General features: G+C 50.0%; 1 protein-coding gene across 6 annotated transcripts in view; it reads left to right on the plus strand.

The window, feature by feature from the left end:
• The window catches only part of TFR2 (transferrin receptor 2), an 86,975-nt gene that overhangs the window by 45,531 nt on the left and 22,646 nt on the right, over nucleotides 1–18,798 (plus strand). For all 6 annotated transcript variants that reach the window (XR_011855138.1, XR_011855139.1, XR_011855140.1 and 3 more), the window contains exons 7-14: nucleotides 10,018–10,140; nucleotides 11,530–11,607; nucleotides 12,097–12,236; nucleotides 12,885–13,060; nucleotides 13,140–13,259; nucleotides 13,331–13,413; nucleotides 13,491–13,554; nucleotides 14,864–14,931. Coding sequence is in view for 2 of the 6 variants with exons in the window: in XM_072150059.1 (XP_072006160.1) it covers nucleotides 10,018–10,140; nucleotides 11,530–11,607; nucleotides 12,097–12,236; nucleotides 12,885–13,060; nucleotides 13,140–13,259; nucleotides 13,331–13,413; nucleotides 13,491–13,554; nucleotides 14,864–14,931 (852 nt within the window). In the remaining 4 variants the exon portion in view is untranslated. The remainder of the gene's footprint in view (nucleotides 1–10,017; nucleotides 10,141–11,529; nucleotides 11,608–12,096; nucleotides 12,237–12,884; nucleotides 13,061–13,139; nucleotides 13,260–13,330; nucleotides 13,414–13,490; nucleotides 13,555–14,863; nucleotides 14,932–18,798) is intronic.

Below are 18,798 nucleotides of genomic sequence, written 5' to 3' on the forward strand. Positions count from 1 at the left end.
TCTCCCCTCCATATAGATTGTGTCCTCACCTCATGTCTCCATCTACCCTCCATATAGATTGTGTCCTCACCTCGTGTCTCTATCTACCCTCCATATAGATTGTGTCCTCACCTCGTGTCTCCATCTCCCCTCCATATAGATTGTGTCCTCACCTCATGTCTCCATCTACCCTCCATATAGATTGTGTCCTCACCTCATGTCTCCATCTACCCTCCATATAGATTGTGTCCTCACCTCGTGTCTCCATCTACCCTCCATATAGATTGTGTCTTTATCTTGTGTCTCCATCTACACTCCATATAGGTTGTGTCCTCACCTCGTGTCTCCATCTACCCTCCATATAGATTGTGTCCTCACCTCGTGTCTCCATCTACCCTCCATATAGATTGTGTCCTCACCTCGTGTCTCCATCTCCCCTCCATATAGATTGTGTCCTCACCTCATGTCTCCATCTACCCTCCATATAGATTGTGTCCTCACCTCGTGTCTCCATCTCCCCTCCATAAAGATTGTGTCCTCACCTCGTGTCTCCATCTCCCTTCCATATAGATTGTGTCCTCACCTCGTGTCTCCATCTACCCTCCAAATAGATTATGTCCTCACCTCGTGTCTCCATCTACCCTCCATATAGATTCTGTCCTCACCTCGTGTCTCCATCTACCCTCCATATAGATTGTGTCCTCACCTCGTGTCTCCATCTCCCCTTCATATAGATTGTGTCCTCACCTCGTGTCTCCATCTACCCTCCATATAGATTATGTCCTCACCTCGTGTCTCCATCTACCCTCCATATAGATTGTGTCCTCACCTCGTGTCTCCATCTACCCTCCATATAGATTGTGTCCTCACCTCATGTCTCCATCTACCCTCCTCCATATAGATTGTGTCCTCACCTTGCGTCTTCATCTCCCCTCCATATAGATTGTGTCCTCCCCTCGTGTCTCCATCTACTCTCCATATAGTTTGTGACCTCACCTCGTGTCTCCATCCCCACCCCATATAGATTGTGTCCTCACCTCGTGTCTCCATCTACCCTCCATATAGATTGTGTCCTCACCTCGTGTCTCCATCTACCCTCCATATAGATTATGTCCTCACCTCGTGTCTCCATCTACCCTCCATATAGATAGTGTCCTCACCTCGTGTCTCCATCTCCCCTCCATATAGATTGCGTCGTCGCCTCGTGTCTCCATCTCCCCTCCATATAGATTGTGTCCTCGCCTCGTGCCTCCATCTCCCCTCCATATAGATTGTGTCCTCACCTCGTGTCTCCATCTATCCTCCATATAGACTGTGTCCTCACCTCGTGTCTCCATCTACCCTCCATATAGATTGTGTCCTCACCTCGTGTCTCCATTTACCCTCCATATAGATTGTGTCCTCACCTCGTGTCTCCATCTCCCCTCCATGTAGATTGTGTCCTCACCTCATGTCTCCATCTACCCTCCATATAGATTGTGTCCTCACCTCGTGTCTCCATCTCCCCTCCATATATATTGTGTCCTCACCTCGTGTCTCCATCTACCCTCCATATAGATTGTGTCCTCACCTCGTGTCTCCATCTACCCTCCTCCATATAGATTGTGTCCTCACCTTGCGTCTTCATCTCCCCTCCATATAGATTGTGTCCTCCCCTCGTGTCTCCATTTACCCTCCATATAGATTGTGCCCTCACCTCGTGTCTCCATCCCCCCCATATAGATTGTGTCCTCACCTCGTGTCTCCATCTCCCCTCCATATAGATTGTGTCCTCACCTCATTTCTCCATCTCCCCTCCATATAGATAGTGTCCTCACCTCGTGTCTCCATCTCCCCTCCATATAGATTGCGTCCTCACCTCGTGTCTCCATCTCCCCTCCATATAGATTGTGACCTCACCTCGTGTCTCCATCTACCCTCCTCCATATAAATTGTGACCTCACCTCGTGTCTCCATCTCCCCTCCATATAGATTGTGTCCTCACCTCAGTTCTCCATCTCCCCTCCATATAGATAGTGTCCTCACCTCGTGTCTCCATCTCCCCTCCATATAGATTGCGTCCTCACCTCGTGTCTCCATCTCCCCTCCATATAGATTGTGTCCTCACCTCGTGTCTCCCTCTACTCTCCATATAGATTGTGTCCTCAACTCGTGTCTCCATCTCCCCTCCATATAGATTGTGTCCTCACCTCGTGTCTCCATCTACCCTCCATATAGATTGTGTTCTCACCTAGTGTCTCCCTCTACCCTCCATATAGATTGTGTCCTCACCTCCTATCTCCATCTCCCCTCCATATAGATTGCGTCCTCACCTCGTGTCTCCATCTCCCCTCCATATAGATTGTGACCTCACCTCGTGTCTCCATCTACCCTCCTCCATATAGATTGTGTCCTCACCTTGTGTCTCCATCTACCCTCCATATAGATTGTGACCTCACCTCATGTCTCCATCTACCCTCCAAATAGATTGTGTCCTCACCTCGTGTCTCCATCTACCCTCCAATTAGATTGTGTCCTCACCTCGTGTCCCCATATACCCTCCATATAGATTGTGTCCTCACCTCGTGTCTCCATCTCCCCTCCATATAGATTGTGTCCTCACCTTGCGTCTCCATCTCCCCTCCATATAGATTGTGTCCTCACCTTGCGTCTTAATCTACCCTCCATATAGATTGTGTCCTCACCTCCTCTCTCCATCTACCCTCCATATAGATTGTGTCCTCAACTCGTGTCTCCATCTCCCCTCCATATAGATTGTGTCCTCACCTCGTGTCTCCATCTCCCCTCCGTATAGATTGTGTCCTCACCTCGTGTCTCCATCTACCCTACTCCATAAAGATGGTGCCCTCACCTCGTGTCTCCATCTACCCTACTCCATAAAGATTGTGTCCTCATCTCGTGTCTCCATCTACCCTACTCCATATAGATAGTGTCCTCACCTCGTGTCTCCATCTCCCCTCCATATAGATTGTGTCCTCACCTCGTGTCTCCATCATACCCTCCATATAGATTGTGTCCTCACCTCGTGTCTCCATCTACCCTCCATATAGATTGTGTCCTCACCTCGTGTCTCCATCTCCCCTCCATATAGATTGTGTCCTCACCTCGTGTCTCCATCTACTCTCCATATAGATTGTGTCCTCACCTCGTGTCTCCATCTCCCCTCCATATAGATTGTGTCCTCACCTCGTGTCTCCATCTACCCTCCATATAGATTGTGTCCTCACCTCGTGTCTCCATCTACCCTCCTCCATATAGATTGTGTCCTCACCTTGCGTCTTCATCTCCCCTCCATATAGATTGTGTCCTCCCCTCGTGTCTCCATCTACCCTCCATATAGATTGTGACCTCACCTCGTGTCTCCATCCCCCCCATATAGATTGTGTCCTCACCTCGTGTCTCCATCTCCCCTCCATATAGATTGTGTCCTCACCTCGTGTCTCCATCTCCCCTCCATATAGATTGCGTCCTCACCTCGTGTCTCCATCTCCCCTCCATATAGATTGTGTCCTCACCACGTGTCTCCATCTCCCCTCCGTATAGATTGTGTCCTCACCTCGTGTCTCCATCTACCCTCCATATAGACTGTGTCCTCACCTCGTGTCTCCATCTACCCTCCATATAGATTGTGTCCTCACCTCATGTCTCCATCTACCCTCCATATAGATTGCGTGCTCACCTCGTGTCTCCATCTACCCTCCATATAGATTGTGTCCTCACCTCGTGTCTCCATCTACCCTGCATATAGACTGTGTCCTCACCTCGTGTCTCCATCTACCCTCCATATAGATTGTGCCCTCACCTCGTGTCTACATCTACCCCCTCCATATAGATTGTGTCCTCACCTCGTGTCTACATCTACCCCCTCCGTATAGATTGTGTCCTCACCTCGTGTCTCCATCTCCCCTCCATATAGATTGTGTCCTCCCCTCGTGTCTCCATCTACCCTCCATATAGATTATGTCCTCACCTTGTGTCTCCATCTCCCCTCCATATAGATTGTGTCCTCACCTCGTGTCTCCATCTCCCCTCCATACAGATTGTGTCCTCACCTCGTGTCTCCATCTCCCCTCCATATAGATTGTGTCCTCACCTCGTGTCTCCATCTCCCCTCCATATAGATTGTGTCCTCACCTCGTGTCTCCATCTCCCCTCCATATAGATTGTGTCCTCAACTCGTGTCTCCATCTCCCCTCCATATAGATTGTGTCCTCGCCTCGTGTCTGCATCTACCCTCCATAAAGATTGTGTCCTCACCTTGTGTCTCCATCTACCCTCCATATAGATTGTGTCCTCACCTCGTGTCTCCATCTCCCCTCCATATAGATTGTGTCCTCACCTCGTGTCTCCATCTACCCTCCATATAGATTGCGTGCTCACCTCGTGTCTCCATCTACCCTCCATATAGATTGTGTCCTCACCTCGTGTCTCCATCTACCCTGCATATAGACTGTGTCCTCACCTCGTGTCTCCATCTACCCTCCATATAGATTGTGCCCTCACCTCGTGTCTACATCTACCCCCTCCATATAGATTGTGTCCTCACCTCGTGTCTACATCTACCCCCTCCGTATAGATTGTGTCCTCACCTCGTGTCTCCATCTCCCCTCCATATAGATTGTGTCCTCCCCTCGTGTCTCCATCTACCCTCCATATAGATTATGTCCTCACCTTGTGTCTCCATCTCCCCTCCATATAGATTGTGTCCTCACCTCGTGTCTCCATCTCCCCTCCATACAGATTGTGTCCTCACCTCGTGTCTCCATCTCCCCTCCATATAGATTGTGTCCTCACCTCGTGTCTCCATCTCCCCTCCATATAGATTGTGTCCTCACCTCGTGTCTCCATCTCCCCTCCATATAGATTGTGTCCTCAACTCGTGTCTCCATCTCCCCTCCATATAGATTGTGTCCTCGCCTCGTGTCTGCATCTACCCTCCATAAAGATTGTGTCCTCACCTTGTGTCTCCATCTACCCTCCATATAGATTGTGTCCTCACCTCGTGTCTCCATCTCCCCTCCATATAGATTGTGTCCTCACCTCGTGTCTCCATCTCCCCTCCATATAGATTGTGTCCTCACCTCGTGTCTCCATCTCCCCTCCATATAGATTGTGTCCTCACCTCGTGTCTCCATCTCCCCTCCATATAGATTGTGTCCTCACCTCGTGTCTCCATCTCCCCTCCATATAGATTGTGTCCTCAACTCGTGTCTCCATCTCCCCTCCATATAGATTGTATCCTCGCCTCGTGTCTGCATCTCCCCTCCATATAGATTGTGTCTTCACCTCGTGTCTCCATCTCCCCTCCATATAGATTGTGTCCTCACCTCGTGTCTCCATCTACCCTCCATATAGATTGTGTCCTCACCTCGTGTCTCCATCTACCCTCCATATAGATTCTGTCCTCACCTCGTGTCTCAATCTACCCTCCATATAGATTGTGTCCTCACCTCGTGTCTCCATCTACCCTCCATATAGATTGTGTCCTCACCTCGTGTCTCCATGTCCCCTCCATATAGATTGTGTCCTCACCTCGTGTCTCCATCTACCCTCCATATAGATTGTGTCCTCACCTCGTGTCTCCATCTACCCTCCATATAGGTTGTGGCCTCGCCTCGTGTCTCCATCTCCCCTCCATATAGATTGTGTCCTCACTTCGTGTCTCCGTCTACCCTCCATATAGATTGTGTCCTCACCTTGTGTCTCCATCTACCCTCCATATAGATTGTGTCCTCACCTCGTGTCTCCATCTCCCCTCCATATAGATTGTGTCCTCACCTCGTGTCTCCATCTCCCCTCCATATAGATTGTGTCCTCACCTCCTGTCTCCATCTCCCCTCCATATAGATTGTGTCCTCACCTCGTGTCTCCATCTCCCCTCCATATAGATTGTGTCCTCACCTCGTGTCTCCATCATACCCTCCATATAGATTGTGTCCTCACCTCATGTCTCCATCTACCCTCCATATAGATTGTGTCCTCACCTCGTGTCTCCATGTCCCCTCCATATAGATTGTGTCCTCACCTCGTGTCTCCATCTACCCTCCATATAGATTGTGTCCTCACCTCGTGTCTCCATCTACCCTCCATATAGATTGTGTCCTCACCTCGTGTCTCCATCTACCCTCCATATAGATTGTGTCCTCACCTCGTGTCTCCATCTACCCTCCATATAGATTGTGTCCTCACCTCATGTCTCCATCTACCCTCCATATAGATTGTGTCCTCACCTCGTGTCTCCATCTACCCTCCATATAGATTGTGTCCTCACCTCGTGTCTCCATCTACCCTCCATATATATTGTGTCCTCACCTCGTGTCTCCATCTACCCTCCATATAGATTGTGTCCTCACCTCGTGTCTCCATCTACCCCCCATATAGATTGTGTCCTCACCTCGTGTCTCCATCTACCCTCCATATAGATTGTGTCCTCACCTCGTGTCTCCATCTACCCTCCATATAGATTGTGTCCTCACCTCGTGTCTCCATCTACCCTCCATATAGATTGTGTCCTCACCTTGTGTCTCCATCTACCCTCCATATAGATTGTGTCCTCACCTCGTGTCTCCATCTACCCTCCATATAGATTGTGTCCTCACCTTGTGTCTCCATCTCCCCTCCATATAGATTGTGTCCTCACCTCGTGTCTCCATCTACCCTCCATATAGATTGTGTCCTCACCTCGTGTCTCCATCTACCCTCCATATAGATTATGTCCTCACCTCGTGTCTCCATCCTCCCTCCATATAGATTGTGTCCTCACCTTGTGTCTCCATCTACCCTCCATATAGATTGTGTCCTCACCTCGTGTCTCCATCTACCCTCCATATAGATTGTGTCCTCACCTCGTGTCTCCATCTCCCCTCCATATAGATTGTGTCCTCACCTCGTGTCTCCATCTACCCTCCATATAGATTGTGTCCTCACCTTGTGTCTCCATCTACCCTCCATGTAGATTGTGAGCCCTCACGGGTAAGGTCCTCCTTCCGTTGGGCTCCAGGATACTGTAGTTTTGTATTTGCATTTGTTCTTGTCTTAATGAAATGTATGTGACCCCTTCACTGATTGTACAGCCTCATGGTATTACTGGTGCTCTATAAATAAGTAATAATAATGTGGAGGTCATTGTTATGGGGGAATTGGAGGTCACTGATAGGGGACACTGTAGATAGCGCAGGTAAAGTGAAGGAATTAATGATTGGATTCCGAGCTGATTTTGTAAGTTTCCCACTGACAAAGACGTGAAGAGTCTATCATTTTAAGGGGAGGTTAATTTTAATATTGAGAAAATCACATTGTATAAATGTATTTGCATTCTATTAAAAGAAATAAGTATGTGACCCCTTTCCAACCATTAATAGTTCTGGCTCCTAATCACCTGGTTCCCTGCATTACAGACAGCGTCTGCACAATGGCGGATCTTCATATAGGCAGCCCTATCCAAAGGCGTCCATGCTCAGGAAGGCACATGTGCCCCGGTCTGAAGATCCCTCTGCTCAGGAAGACACATGTGCCCCCGTCTGAAGGTCCCCCTTCTCAGGAAGGCACATGTGCCCCATCTGAAGGTCCCCCTTCTCAGGAAGACACATGTGCCCCATCTGAAGGTCCCCCTTCTCAGGAAGACACATGTGCCCCATCTGAAGGTCCCCCTTCTCAGGAAGACACATGTGCCCCATCTGAAGGTCCTCCTTCTCAGGAAGACACATGTGCCCCATCTGAAGGTCCCCCGGCTCAGGAAGACACATGTGCCCCCGTCTGAAGATCCCTCTGCTCAGGAACGCACATGTGCCCCCGTCTGAAGGTCTTTTATGCTCAGGAAGGTACATGTGCCCCCGTCTGAAGATCCCTCTGCTCAGGAAGACACAGGTGCCCCCGTCTGAAAGTTAACCTTCTCAGGAACGCACATGTGCACCGTCTGAAGGTCCCCCTGCTCAGGAAGACACATGTGCCCCATCTGTAGGTCCCCTTCTCAGGAAGGCACAAGTGCCCCCGTCTGAAGGTCCCCCTTCTCAGGATGACACATATGCCCTTCTCTGGAGGTCCCTCTGCTCAGGAAGACACATGTGCCCCCGTCTGAAAGTTACCCTTCTCAGGAACGCACATGTGCACCGTCTGAAGGTTCCCCTTCTCAGGAAGGCACATGTGCCCCATCTGTAGGTCCCCTTCTCAGGAAGGCACAAGTGCCCCCGTCTGAAGGTCCCCCTTCTCAAGAAAGCACATGTGCCCCCGTCTGAAGGTCCTCCTTCTCAGGATGACACATATGCCCTTCTCTGGAGGTCCCTCTGCTCAGGAAGACACAGGTGCCCCCGTCTGAAAGTTACCCTTCTCAGGAACGCACATGTGCCCCATCTGTAGGTCCCCTTCTCAGGAAGGCACAAGTGCCCCCGTCTGAAGGTCCCCCTTCTCAGGAAGGCACAAGTGCCCCCGTCTGAAAGTCCCCCTTCACAGGAAGACACATGTGCCCCCGTCTGAAGATCCCTCTGCTCAGGAAGGAAAATGTGCCCCCATCTGAAGGTCCATATGCCCAGGAAGACACAGGTGCCCCCATCTGAAGGTCCCCCTTCACAGGAAGACACATGTGCCCCGTCTGAAGGTCCCCCTTCTCAGGAAGACACATGTGCCCCGTATGAAGGTCCCCCTTCTCAGGAAGACACATGTGCCCCATCTGAAGGTCCCCCTGCTCAGGAAGGAAAATGTGCCCCCATCTGAAGGTCCGTATGCCCAGGAAGACACAGGTGCCCCCAACTGAAGGTCCCCCTTCACAGGAAGACACATGTGCCCCCGTCTGAAGATCCCTCTGCTCAGGAAGGAAAATGTGCCCCCATCTGAAGGTCCGTATGCCCAGGAAGACACAGGTGCCCCCATCTGAAGGTCCCCCTTCACAGGAAGACACATGTGCCCCCGTCTGAAGATCCCTCTGCTCAGGAAGACACATGTGCCCCCGTCTGAAAATCCCTCTGCTCAGGAAGACACATGTGTCCCGTATGAAGGTCCCCCTTCTCAGGAAGACACATGTGCCCCCGTCTGAAGGTCCCCCTTCTCAGGAAGACACATGTGCCCCCGTCTTAAGGTCCTCCTTCTCAGGAAGGCACAAGTGCCCCCGTCTGAAGGTCCTCCTTCTCAGGAAAGCACTTGTTGCCCCCGTCTGAAGGTCCTCCTTCTCAGGAAAGCACTTGTGCCCCCGTCTGAAAATCCCTCTGCTCAGGAAGGAAAATGTGCCCCCATCTGAAGGTCCGTATGCCCAGGAAGACACAGGTGCCCCCATCTGCAGGTCCGTATGCCCTGGAAGACACAGGTGCCCCCATCTGAAGGTCCCTCTGCTCAGGAAGACACATGTGCCCCCGTCTGAAGATCCCTCTGCTCAGGAAGACACAGGTGCCCCCATCTGAAGGTCCTCCTTCTCAGGAAAGCACTTGTGCCCCCGTCTGAAAATCCCTCTGCCCAGGAAGACACAGGTGCCCCCATCTGAAGGTTCCTCTGCTCAGGAAGGCACATGTGCCCCCGTCTGAAGATCCCTCTGCTCAGGAAGACAAGGCACATGTGCCCCTGTTTGGAGGAGGAGAAATTCTGCACATGACCCAAAGAAAACTGTCGCACATGGAGGAGGTGACAGGACTACTTCACTGCACCAAGGGGAGAATGAACAGAGCCATGTGCCAAGTGACAACCTCCTTCCCTCCACCAAAACATTCAAAATGGGTCTTGGCTTCCATCAAGACACTGACCCAAAACATACAAGACATTAAGGTCATGGAGGACCTGAAGATCCGCGTTACCAAGTATCACGTCTTGTGTGCCAGAGGGATCATATACTTATTTCTCAGAAAAATGCAAATAAATTGATATAATTTCTGATTGAGATTTTCTGGATTTGGTTTTTGATATTCTACCTCTCAATGTTAAAATTAACCTCCACTTAAAATTATAGACAGTTCATAACTGTGTCAGTAGCAAAACTTACAAAATCAGCCCGGGATCCAATCATTACTGTATAGGGGTGCTATGGATGTCACTGGTCACCTACCTCTCTGTTTCTAGGGGGGACTGATGTATGTGAATTACGGGCGACAGGAAGACTTCCAGGAGCTGAAATCATGGAACATTCAGGTGGCGGGATCTCTGGTCATCGTGCGCACAGGGTTAATAAGCTTTGCAGAGAAGGTAAGTAGCACAACATGGGGCCAGGGGACCTGAGTGAAGTTGCCCCCCCCCCCCCCACCTTGTTCAAATCAAGCAAAATTGGTGTCAAACGTTTGTGCTGGTTTGTGCAGCAGAAATTTTCGTTTGTGCCGCTATCGTTTTTAAGATTTTAATGAAAGTTTCCAGAGGTCATCAGAGGTCAACCAGCCCCCCCCCCCCCCACACACACACACACATTGCCCAAATCAAACAAAACTGGGACCAAACAATTCTGCTACGTTTGTGCTGGTTTGTGCTGCTCAAATTTTTGTTTGTGCTGCTTTTGTTTTGAATAAATGAACAAAAAATTAAAGTTCATAAGTTCAAGCAGCCCCCCCACATTAACCGAATCAAACAAAACTGATGTCAAACATTAGTGCTATGTTTGTGCTGGTTTGTGCAGCAAAAATTTTCATTTGTGCCGCTATCATTTTTAATATATTTATACTTTTTTGCAAAGGTCATTAGAGTTCATTTCTTCCAAAGTACAATGGGGGTCATTTACTAAGGGCCCGATTCGCGTTTTCCCGACGTGTTACCCGAATATTTACGATTTGCGCCGATTGTACCTGAATTGCCCCGGGATTTTGGCGCACGCAATCGGATTGTGGCGCATCGGCGCCGGCATGCGCGCGACGGAAATTGGGGGGCGTGGCTGAACGAAAACCCGACGTATTCGGAAAAACCGCCGCATTTAAAAACCGAAAAAGTGTCGCTTGGGGAGCGCTTACCTTCACCTGGTCCGAGGTGGTGCATTCCGGCGCGATGAGATGACTTTCAGCGCAGCAGCGCCACCTGGTGGACGGCGGAGGAACTACCTTCTTAAATCCCGGCCGGACCCGAATCCAGAGCAGAGAACGCGCCGCTGGATCGCGAATGGGCCGGGTAAGTAAATTTGCCCCAATGTGTTTGCTAGCTCCCCCTGGTGATGGCGAAGTGTCACTAGGTTTGTTTTTTACCAGTTCATCCTAAACACCTTGAACACCTGAACATACCTTAAAAATTATAGCGGCACAAACGAAAATTTTTGCTGCACAAACTAGCACAAACATAGCACTAACGTTTGACACCAGTTTTGTTTGATTCGGTTAATGTGGGGGGGGGGGCTGCTTGAACTTTTGCACTTTAATTTTTTGTTCATATATTCAAAACAAAAGCAGCACAAACAAAAATTTGCGCAGCACAAACCAGCACAAACGTAGCAGAATTGTTCGGCACCAGTTTTGTTGGATTTGGGCAATGTGGGGGGGCTGGTTGACCTCTGATGACCTCTGATGATAGTGGCACAAACAAAGTGGGGGGGGCCAACTTCACTCTGGTGGCCAGGGGTACTTGTCGACCCCATTACTGTTCCACATTCTTCTCCTGTAGGTCCACAATGCTGAGGGTGCTGGAGCAAGGGGGGTCCTAATATTTCCAGACTTTGCAGAGGTCCCTGTATATGGACATGTAAGTAAAGGGGTCAGTCCCTGCAGAGCTTCTCTCCTGTATCTCCTCTTCTAATAGCCCCTGCAGAGCATCTCTCTTGTATCTTCCCATAGGTCCTTCAAAGCACCTCTCTCCTGTATCGCCTCTTCACATAGCCCCTTCAGAGCATCTTTACTGTATCTATTCTGTTGGCCCCCTGCAGATCATCTCTCCTTTCTTATAGCTCCCTGCAGAGCATCTCCCCTCCAGCTCTTCTTCTCATAGTCCCTTGCAGAGTATCTCTCCTGTATCTCCTCTTCCCATAGCCCTCTGCAGAGCATCTCAGCTCTAGCTCTAGCTCGTCTGACCCTTGCAGAGTATTATTCCTTTTGGTCCCATTCTTGTTGCCCCTACAGAGCATCTCTCCTCTATCCATTGCCCTTGCAGGCTCTCTTTCCTGTATCTCCTCTCACACTATCTTCTGCAGAGCATCTCTCCTGCACCTTTTCACACCCTTGCCTCCCCTTCCAGGTTCACTTTGGCACAGGAGACCCCAGTACTCCCGGTTTCCCGTCTTTCAATCATACTCAGTTTCCTCCCTTCAAATCTTCTGGACTCCCCAAAATCCTGGCTCAGCCGATCAGTCTGTCGTCTGCAAAGACACTGCTGGGGTAAGTGATGAGATGTACCTCAGAGCTGTATTCACACTTCTGCAATGTACCAGAGCTGGTAGCAGTTACTAGAACCCGAAGCAGCTGGCTATGATGGCAGCTAGGCCACAGGTGTCACAGAAGCCTTGGGTTCTGAAGAAGTCCTCATCCACACCTGTCTGGGCCGGCAGGTCAGAAGCAAGAAGAAGCGGAGGCCGCGTGTGTATAACGTTTCCCCCTGGGACACTCACGGTTAAGGTGTCTATCTCCCTAGCAGATTATATTTGGGAGGCTCGTGAAGTTAGGGGCTCCTTCCTTTAGAGGCTAGCAGGGCTTGCAGGAATGTCAACATGGACCAATGGTTAGCTTGATGGGGGGAATTATCTATGGAGCCAGGTGGGCTCTGCTGCAACAGCAACACACAGAGACACAGGAATCACAAAAACCAAGTCCTAACATTACGACAATCTCAGACCCAGAGCTCTAGACTGACCCTGTATTTAGAGGTTTACAAACGCAGCTCTGGATGTGACTGGAGTATATTACAATCACACCCAGAGACCCATGGATAATTCAATATAAAAATGATACTCTGGTACGGAGTATTAATGCTGCTCTCTCTGAAGGGGAGTGTAGTATCAGTCAGTAGTATTCCATCACTCTTTGCAGGAAGCTGTTGGGACGTTCTATCCCTGAGAAGTGGAAGGTACCGGACTTCCTGTCCCATGGTGTGGGCCCCGCACTGTCCTCTGAGGGCCACAAGGTGCAGCTGGAGGTGACTAATGGGGCGGTGAGCATGGAGCTGCACAATGTGTTTGGGAGCATCACGGGTCGCTTTGAGCCTGGTGAGCATTTGACAGCCCCTCCTCGTGGCGCCCCCTGTCTGTGCCTGCTCTGACCCATGTACTGCCTCTATGTCCCCAGAACACTACATCCTGATAGGAGCCCAGCGAGATTCCTGGGGCCCCGGAGCCGCCAAATCTGGAGTGGGCACAGCCATCTTACTGGAACTGGCCAGGACTATGAGCATGATGGTTCACAATGGTGAGTGGGAGCAGCCGAGGGCGGTCTGGAGGTCCGCATGGCAGGGCTCACTGTTTGCCGTCTGTCTTTAGGCTTCCAGCCCCGCCGCAGTATCCTGTTTGTCAGCTGGGATGGAGGCGACTTTGGCAGCATTGGCGCCACAGAATGGCTGGAGGTAAAATATTGTTATACTGGACTACTGCCCCCTCTACACCCCAGGAAGTGACTTGTAACTGCAGCTTTATATTCCAGGGCTACCTCAGCATGCTGCACCTCAAAGCTGCTGCCTACATCAGCTTGGACACCCCAGTTTTAGGTAACCCCATGAAGTCTAATGTCTCACCATCTCTGCTTGCTGAACACACACTCTACTACACATTCAGACCTAATACAGCTCAGAGCTGAGGGTTTGTTACAGGTGTCTCTGTGAACAAGTGCTGATCCTGTGACCTCCAACCACTCCGGAGAGGTTAAAGAGTGGTCTTGGCCACAGTAAGGGGTGGGGCAGAGGTCCTGGTCATGGTGAGGGGTGGGGCAGAGGTCCTGGTCATGGTGAGGGGTGGGGCAGAGGTCCTGGTCATGGTGAGGGGTGGGGCAGAGGTCCTGGTCATGGTGAGGGGTGGGGCAGAGGTCCTGGTCATGGTGAGGGGTGGGGCAGAGGTCCTGGTCATGGTGAGGGGTGGGGCAGAGGTCCTGGTCATGGTAAGGGGTGGGGCAGAGGTCCTGGTCATGGTGAGGGGTGGGGGAGAGGTCCTGGTCATGGTGAGGGGTGGGGGAGAGGTCCTGGTCATGGTGAGGGGTGGGGCAGAGGTCCTGCTCATGGTGAGGGGTGGGGGAGAGGTCCTGGTCATGGTGAGAAGTGGGGAAAGAGGTCCTGGTCATGGTGAGGGGTAGGGAAAGAGGTCCTGGTCATGGTGAGGGGTGGGGCAGAGGTCCTGGTCATGGTGAGGGGTGGGGCAGAGGTCCCGGTCATGGTGAGGGGTGGGGAAGAGGTCCTGGTCATGGTGAGGGGTGGGGCAGAGGTCCTGGTCATGGTGAGGGGTGGGGCAGAGGTCTTGGCCATGGTGAGGGGTGGGGGAGAGGTCCTGGTCATGGTGAGGGGTGGGGTGGGGCAGAGATCTTGGCCACGGTGAGGGGTGGGGCAGAGGTCTTGACCACGGTGAGGGGTGGGGCAGAGGTCTTGGCCACGGTGAGGGGTGGGGCAGAGGTCTTGGCCACGGTGAGGGGTGGTGCAGAGATCTTGGCCACGGTGAGGGGTGGGGCAGAGGTCTTTGCCACGGTGAGGGGTGGGGCAGAGGTCTTGGCCACGGTGAGGGGTGGGGCAGAGGTCTTGGCCACGGTGAGGGGTGGGGCAGAGGTCTTGGCCACGGTGAGGGGTGGGGCAGAGGTCTTGGCCACGGTGAGGGGTGGGGCAGAGGTCTTGGCCAAGGTGAGGGGTGGGGCAGAGGACTTGGCCACGGTGAGGGGTGGGGCAGAGGTCTTGGCCACAGTGAGGGGTGGGGCAGTGGACTTGGCCACGGTGAGGGGTGGGGCAGAGGACATGGCCATGGTGAGGGGGGTAGAGGACATGAGCATGGAGAGGGTTGGGGCAGAACTTGGAGTTTTATTCTGTGCTTTCATTGTAGGCGATGAAAACTTTATTGCCAGAACCAGTCCTTTGTTCACTAACCTGATAGAGAATGTCATCAAGCAGGTAAGTGGTCGCAAAGTAAATAAGAGGCCCAGATATCAGGGAGAACTTACTTGAAAACCTCTTCTGATCTGCGGAGTGCAATAGTCAGATTATTAATATGTGGCTCCAGGAGATCAGGGGGTTAAGAGGAGTAAAGCACCAGGAGGAGACGTCCGAAAGTCCTCTGTGTCTCTGTATACATCTCCTCTTCTCTCCGTGTCTCTGTATACACCTCCTCCTCTCTCCGTGTCTCTGTATACACCTCCTCTTCTCTCCGTGTCTCTGTATACATCTCCTCTTCTCTCCGTGTCTCTGTATACACCTCCTCTTCTCTCCGTGTCTCTGTATACACCTCCTCTTCTCTCCGTGTCTCTGTATACATCTCCTCTTCTCTCCGTGTCTCTGTATACATCTCCTCTTCTCTCCGTGTCTCTGTATACATCTCCTCTTCTCTCCGTGTCTCTGTATACATCTCCTCTTCTCTCCGTGTCTCTGTATACATCTCCTCTTCTCTCCGTGTCTCTGTATACACCTCCTCTTTTCTCTGTGTCTCTGTATACATCTCCTCTTCTCTCCGTGTCTCTGTATACATCTCCTCTTCTCTCCGTGTCTCTGTATACATCTCTTCTCTCCGTGTCTCTGTATACATCTCCTCTTCTCTCCGTGTCTCTGTATACATCTCCTCTCTCCGTGTCTCTGTATACATCTCTTCTCTCCGTGTCTCTGTAGACATCTCTTCTCTCCGTGTCTCTGTAGACATCTCTTCTCTCCGTGTCTCTGTAGACATCTCTTCTCTCCGTGTCTCTGTAGACATCTCCTCTCTCCGTGTCTCTGTAGACATCTCCTCTCTCCGTGTCTCTGTAGACATCTCCTCTCTCCGTGTCTCTGTAGACATTTCCTCTCTCCGTGTCTCTGTAGACATCTCTTCTCTCCGTGTCTCTGTAGACATCTCCTCTCTCCGTGTCTCTGTATACATCTCTTCTCTCCGTGTCTCTGTATACATCTCCTCTCTCCGTGTCTCTGTATACATCTCTTCTCTCCGTGTCTCTGTATACATCTCTTCTCTCCGTGTCTCTGTATACATCTCTTCTCTCCGTGTCTCTGTAGACATCTCCTCTCTCCGTGTCTCTGTAGACATCTCCTCTCTCCGTGTCTCTGTAGACATCTCCTCTCTCCGTGTCTCTGTAGACATCTCCTCTCTCCGTGTCTCTGTAGACATCTCCTCTCTCCGTGTCTCTGTAGACATCTCCTCTCTCCGTGTCTCTGTAGACATCTCCTCTCTCCGTGTCTCTGTAGACATCTCTTCTCTCTGTGTCTCTGTAGACATTTCCTCTCTCCGTATCTCTGTAGACATCTCCTCTCTCCATGTCTCTGTAGACATCTCTTCTCTCCGTGTCTCTGTAGACATCTCTTGTCTCTGTGTCTCTGTATACATCTATTCTCTCTGTATACATCTCTTGTCTCTGTGTCTCTGTATACATCTCTTGTCTCTGTATACATCTATTCTCTCTGTGTCTCTGTATACATCTCTTCTCTCTGTATACATCTCTTCTCTGTGTCTCTGTATACATCTCTTCTCTCTGTATACATCTCTTCTCTGTGTCTCTGTATACATCTCTTCTCTCTGTATACATCTCTTCTCTCTGTGTCTCTGTATACATCTCTTCTCTCTGTATACATCTCTTCTCTCTGTGTCTCTGTATACATCTCTTCTCTCTGTATACATCTCTTCTCTGTGTCTCTGTATACATCTCTTCTCTCTGTATAAATCTCTTCTCTGTGTCTCTGTATACATCTCTTGTCTCTGTATACATCTATTCTCTCTGTGTCTCTGTATACATCTCTTCTCTCTGTATACATCTCTTCTCTGTGTCTCTGTATACATCTCTTCTCTCTGTATAAATCTCTTCTCTGTGTCTCTGTATACATCTCTTGTCTCTGTATACATCTATTCTCTCTGTGTCTCTGTATACATCTCTTCTCTCTGTATACATCTCATCTCTGTGTCTCTGTATACATCTCTTCTCTCTGTATACATCTCTTCTCTGTGTCTCTGTATACATCTCTTCTCTCTGTATACATCTCTTCTCTCTGTGTCTCTGTATACATCTCTTCTCTCTGTATACAACTCTTCTCTCTGTATACATCTCTTCTCTCTGTGTCTCTGTATACATCTCTTCTCTCTGTATACATCTCTTCTCTGTGTCTCTGTATACATCTCTTCTCTCTGTATAAATCTCTTCTCTGTGTCTCTGTATACATCTCTTCTCTCTGTATACATCTCTTCTCTGTGTCTCTGTATACATCTCTTCTCTCTGTATACATCTCTTCTCTGTGTCTCTGTATACATCTCTTCTCTCTGTGTCTCTGTATACATCTCTTCTCTGTGTCTCTGTATACATCTCTTCTCTCTGTGTCTCTGTATACATCTCTTCTCTGTGTCTCTTTATACATCTCTTCTCTCTGTATACATCTCTTCTCTGTGTCTCTGTATACATCTCTTCTCTGTGTCTCTGTATACATCTCTTCTCTCTGTGTCTCTGTATACATCTCTTCTCTCTGTATACATCTCTTCTCTCTGTGTCTCTGTATACATCTCTTCTCTCTGTATACATCTCTTCTCTGTGTCTCTGTATACATCTCTTCTCTCTGTGTCTCTGTATACATCTCTTCTCTCTGTATACATCTCTTCTCTCTGTGTCTCTGTATACATCTCTTCTCTCTGTATACATCTCTTCTCTCTGTATACATCTCTTCTCTGTGTCTCTGTATACATCTCTTCTCTCTGTATACATCTCTTCTCTGTGTCTCTGTATACATCTCTTCTCTCTGTATACATCTCTTCTCTGTGTCTCTGTATACATCTCTTCTCTCTGTATACATCTCCTCTTCTCTCCGTGTCTCTGTATACACCTCCTCCTCTCTCCGTGTCTCTGTATACACCTCCTCTTCTCTCCGTGTCTCTGTATACATCTCCTCTTCTCTCCGTGTCTCTGTATACACCTCCTCTTCTCTCCGTGTCTCTGTATACACCTCCTCTTCTCTCCGTGTCTCTGTATACATCTCCTCTTCTCTCCGTGTCTCTGTATACATCTCCTCTTCTCTCCGTGTCTCTGTATACATCTCCTCTTCTCTCCGTGTCTCTGTATACATCTCCTCTTCTCTCCGTGTCTCTGTATACATCTCCTCTTCTCTCCGTGTCTCTGTATACACCTCCTCTTTTCTCCGTGTCTCTGTATACATCTCCTCTTCTCTCCGTGTCTCTGTATACATCTCCTCTTCTCTCCGTGTCTCTGTATACATCTCTTCTCTCCGTGTCTCTGTATACATCTCCTCTTCTCTCCGTGTCTCTGTATACATCTCCTCTCTCCGTGTCTCTGTATACATCTCTTCTCTCCGTGTCTCTGTAGACATCTCTTCTCTCCGTGTCTCTGTAGACATCTCTTCTCTCCGTGTCTCTGTAGACATCTCTTCTCTCCGTGTCTCTGTAGACATCTCCTCTCTCCGTGTCTCTGTAGACATCTCCTCTCTCCGTGTCTCTGTAGACATCTCCTCTCTCCGTGTCTCTGTAGACATTTCCTCTCTCCGTGTCTCTGTAGACATCTCTTCTCTCCGTGTCTCTGTAGACATCTCCTCTCTCCGTGTCTCTGTATACATCTCTTCTCTCCGTGTCTCTGTATACATCTCCTCTCTCCGTGTCTCTGTATACATCTCTTCTCTCCGTGTCTCTGTATACATCTCTTCTCTCCGTGTCTCTGTATACATCTCTTCTCTCCGTGTCTCTGTAGACATCTCCTCTCTCCGTGTCTCTGTAGACATCTCCTCTCTCCGTGTCTCTGTAGACATCTCCTCTCTCCGTGTCTCTGTAGACATCTCCTCTCTCCGTGT

The sequence above is a fragment of the Engystomops pustulosus genome, chromosome 4, assembly GCF_040894005.1.
Source record: "Engystomops pustulosus chromosome 4, aEngPut4.maternal, whole genome shotgun sequence".
In the NCBI taxonomy this organism is placed as follows: domain Eukaryota; kingdom Metazoa; phylum Chordata; class Amphibia; order Anura; family Leptodactylidae; genus Engystomops; species Engystomops pustulosus.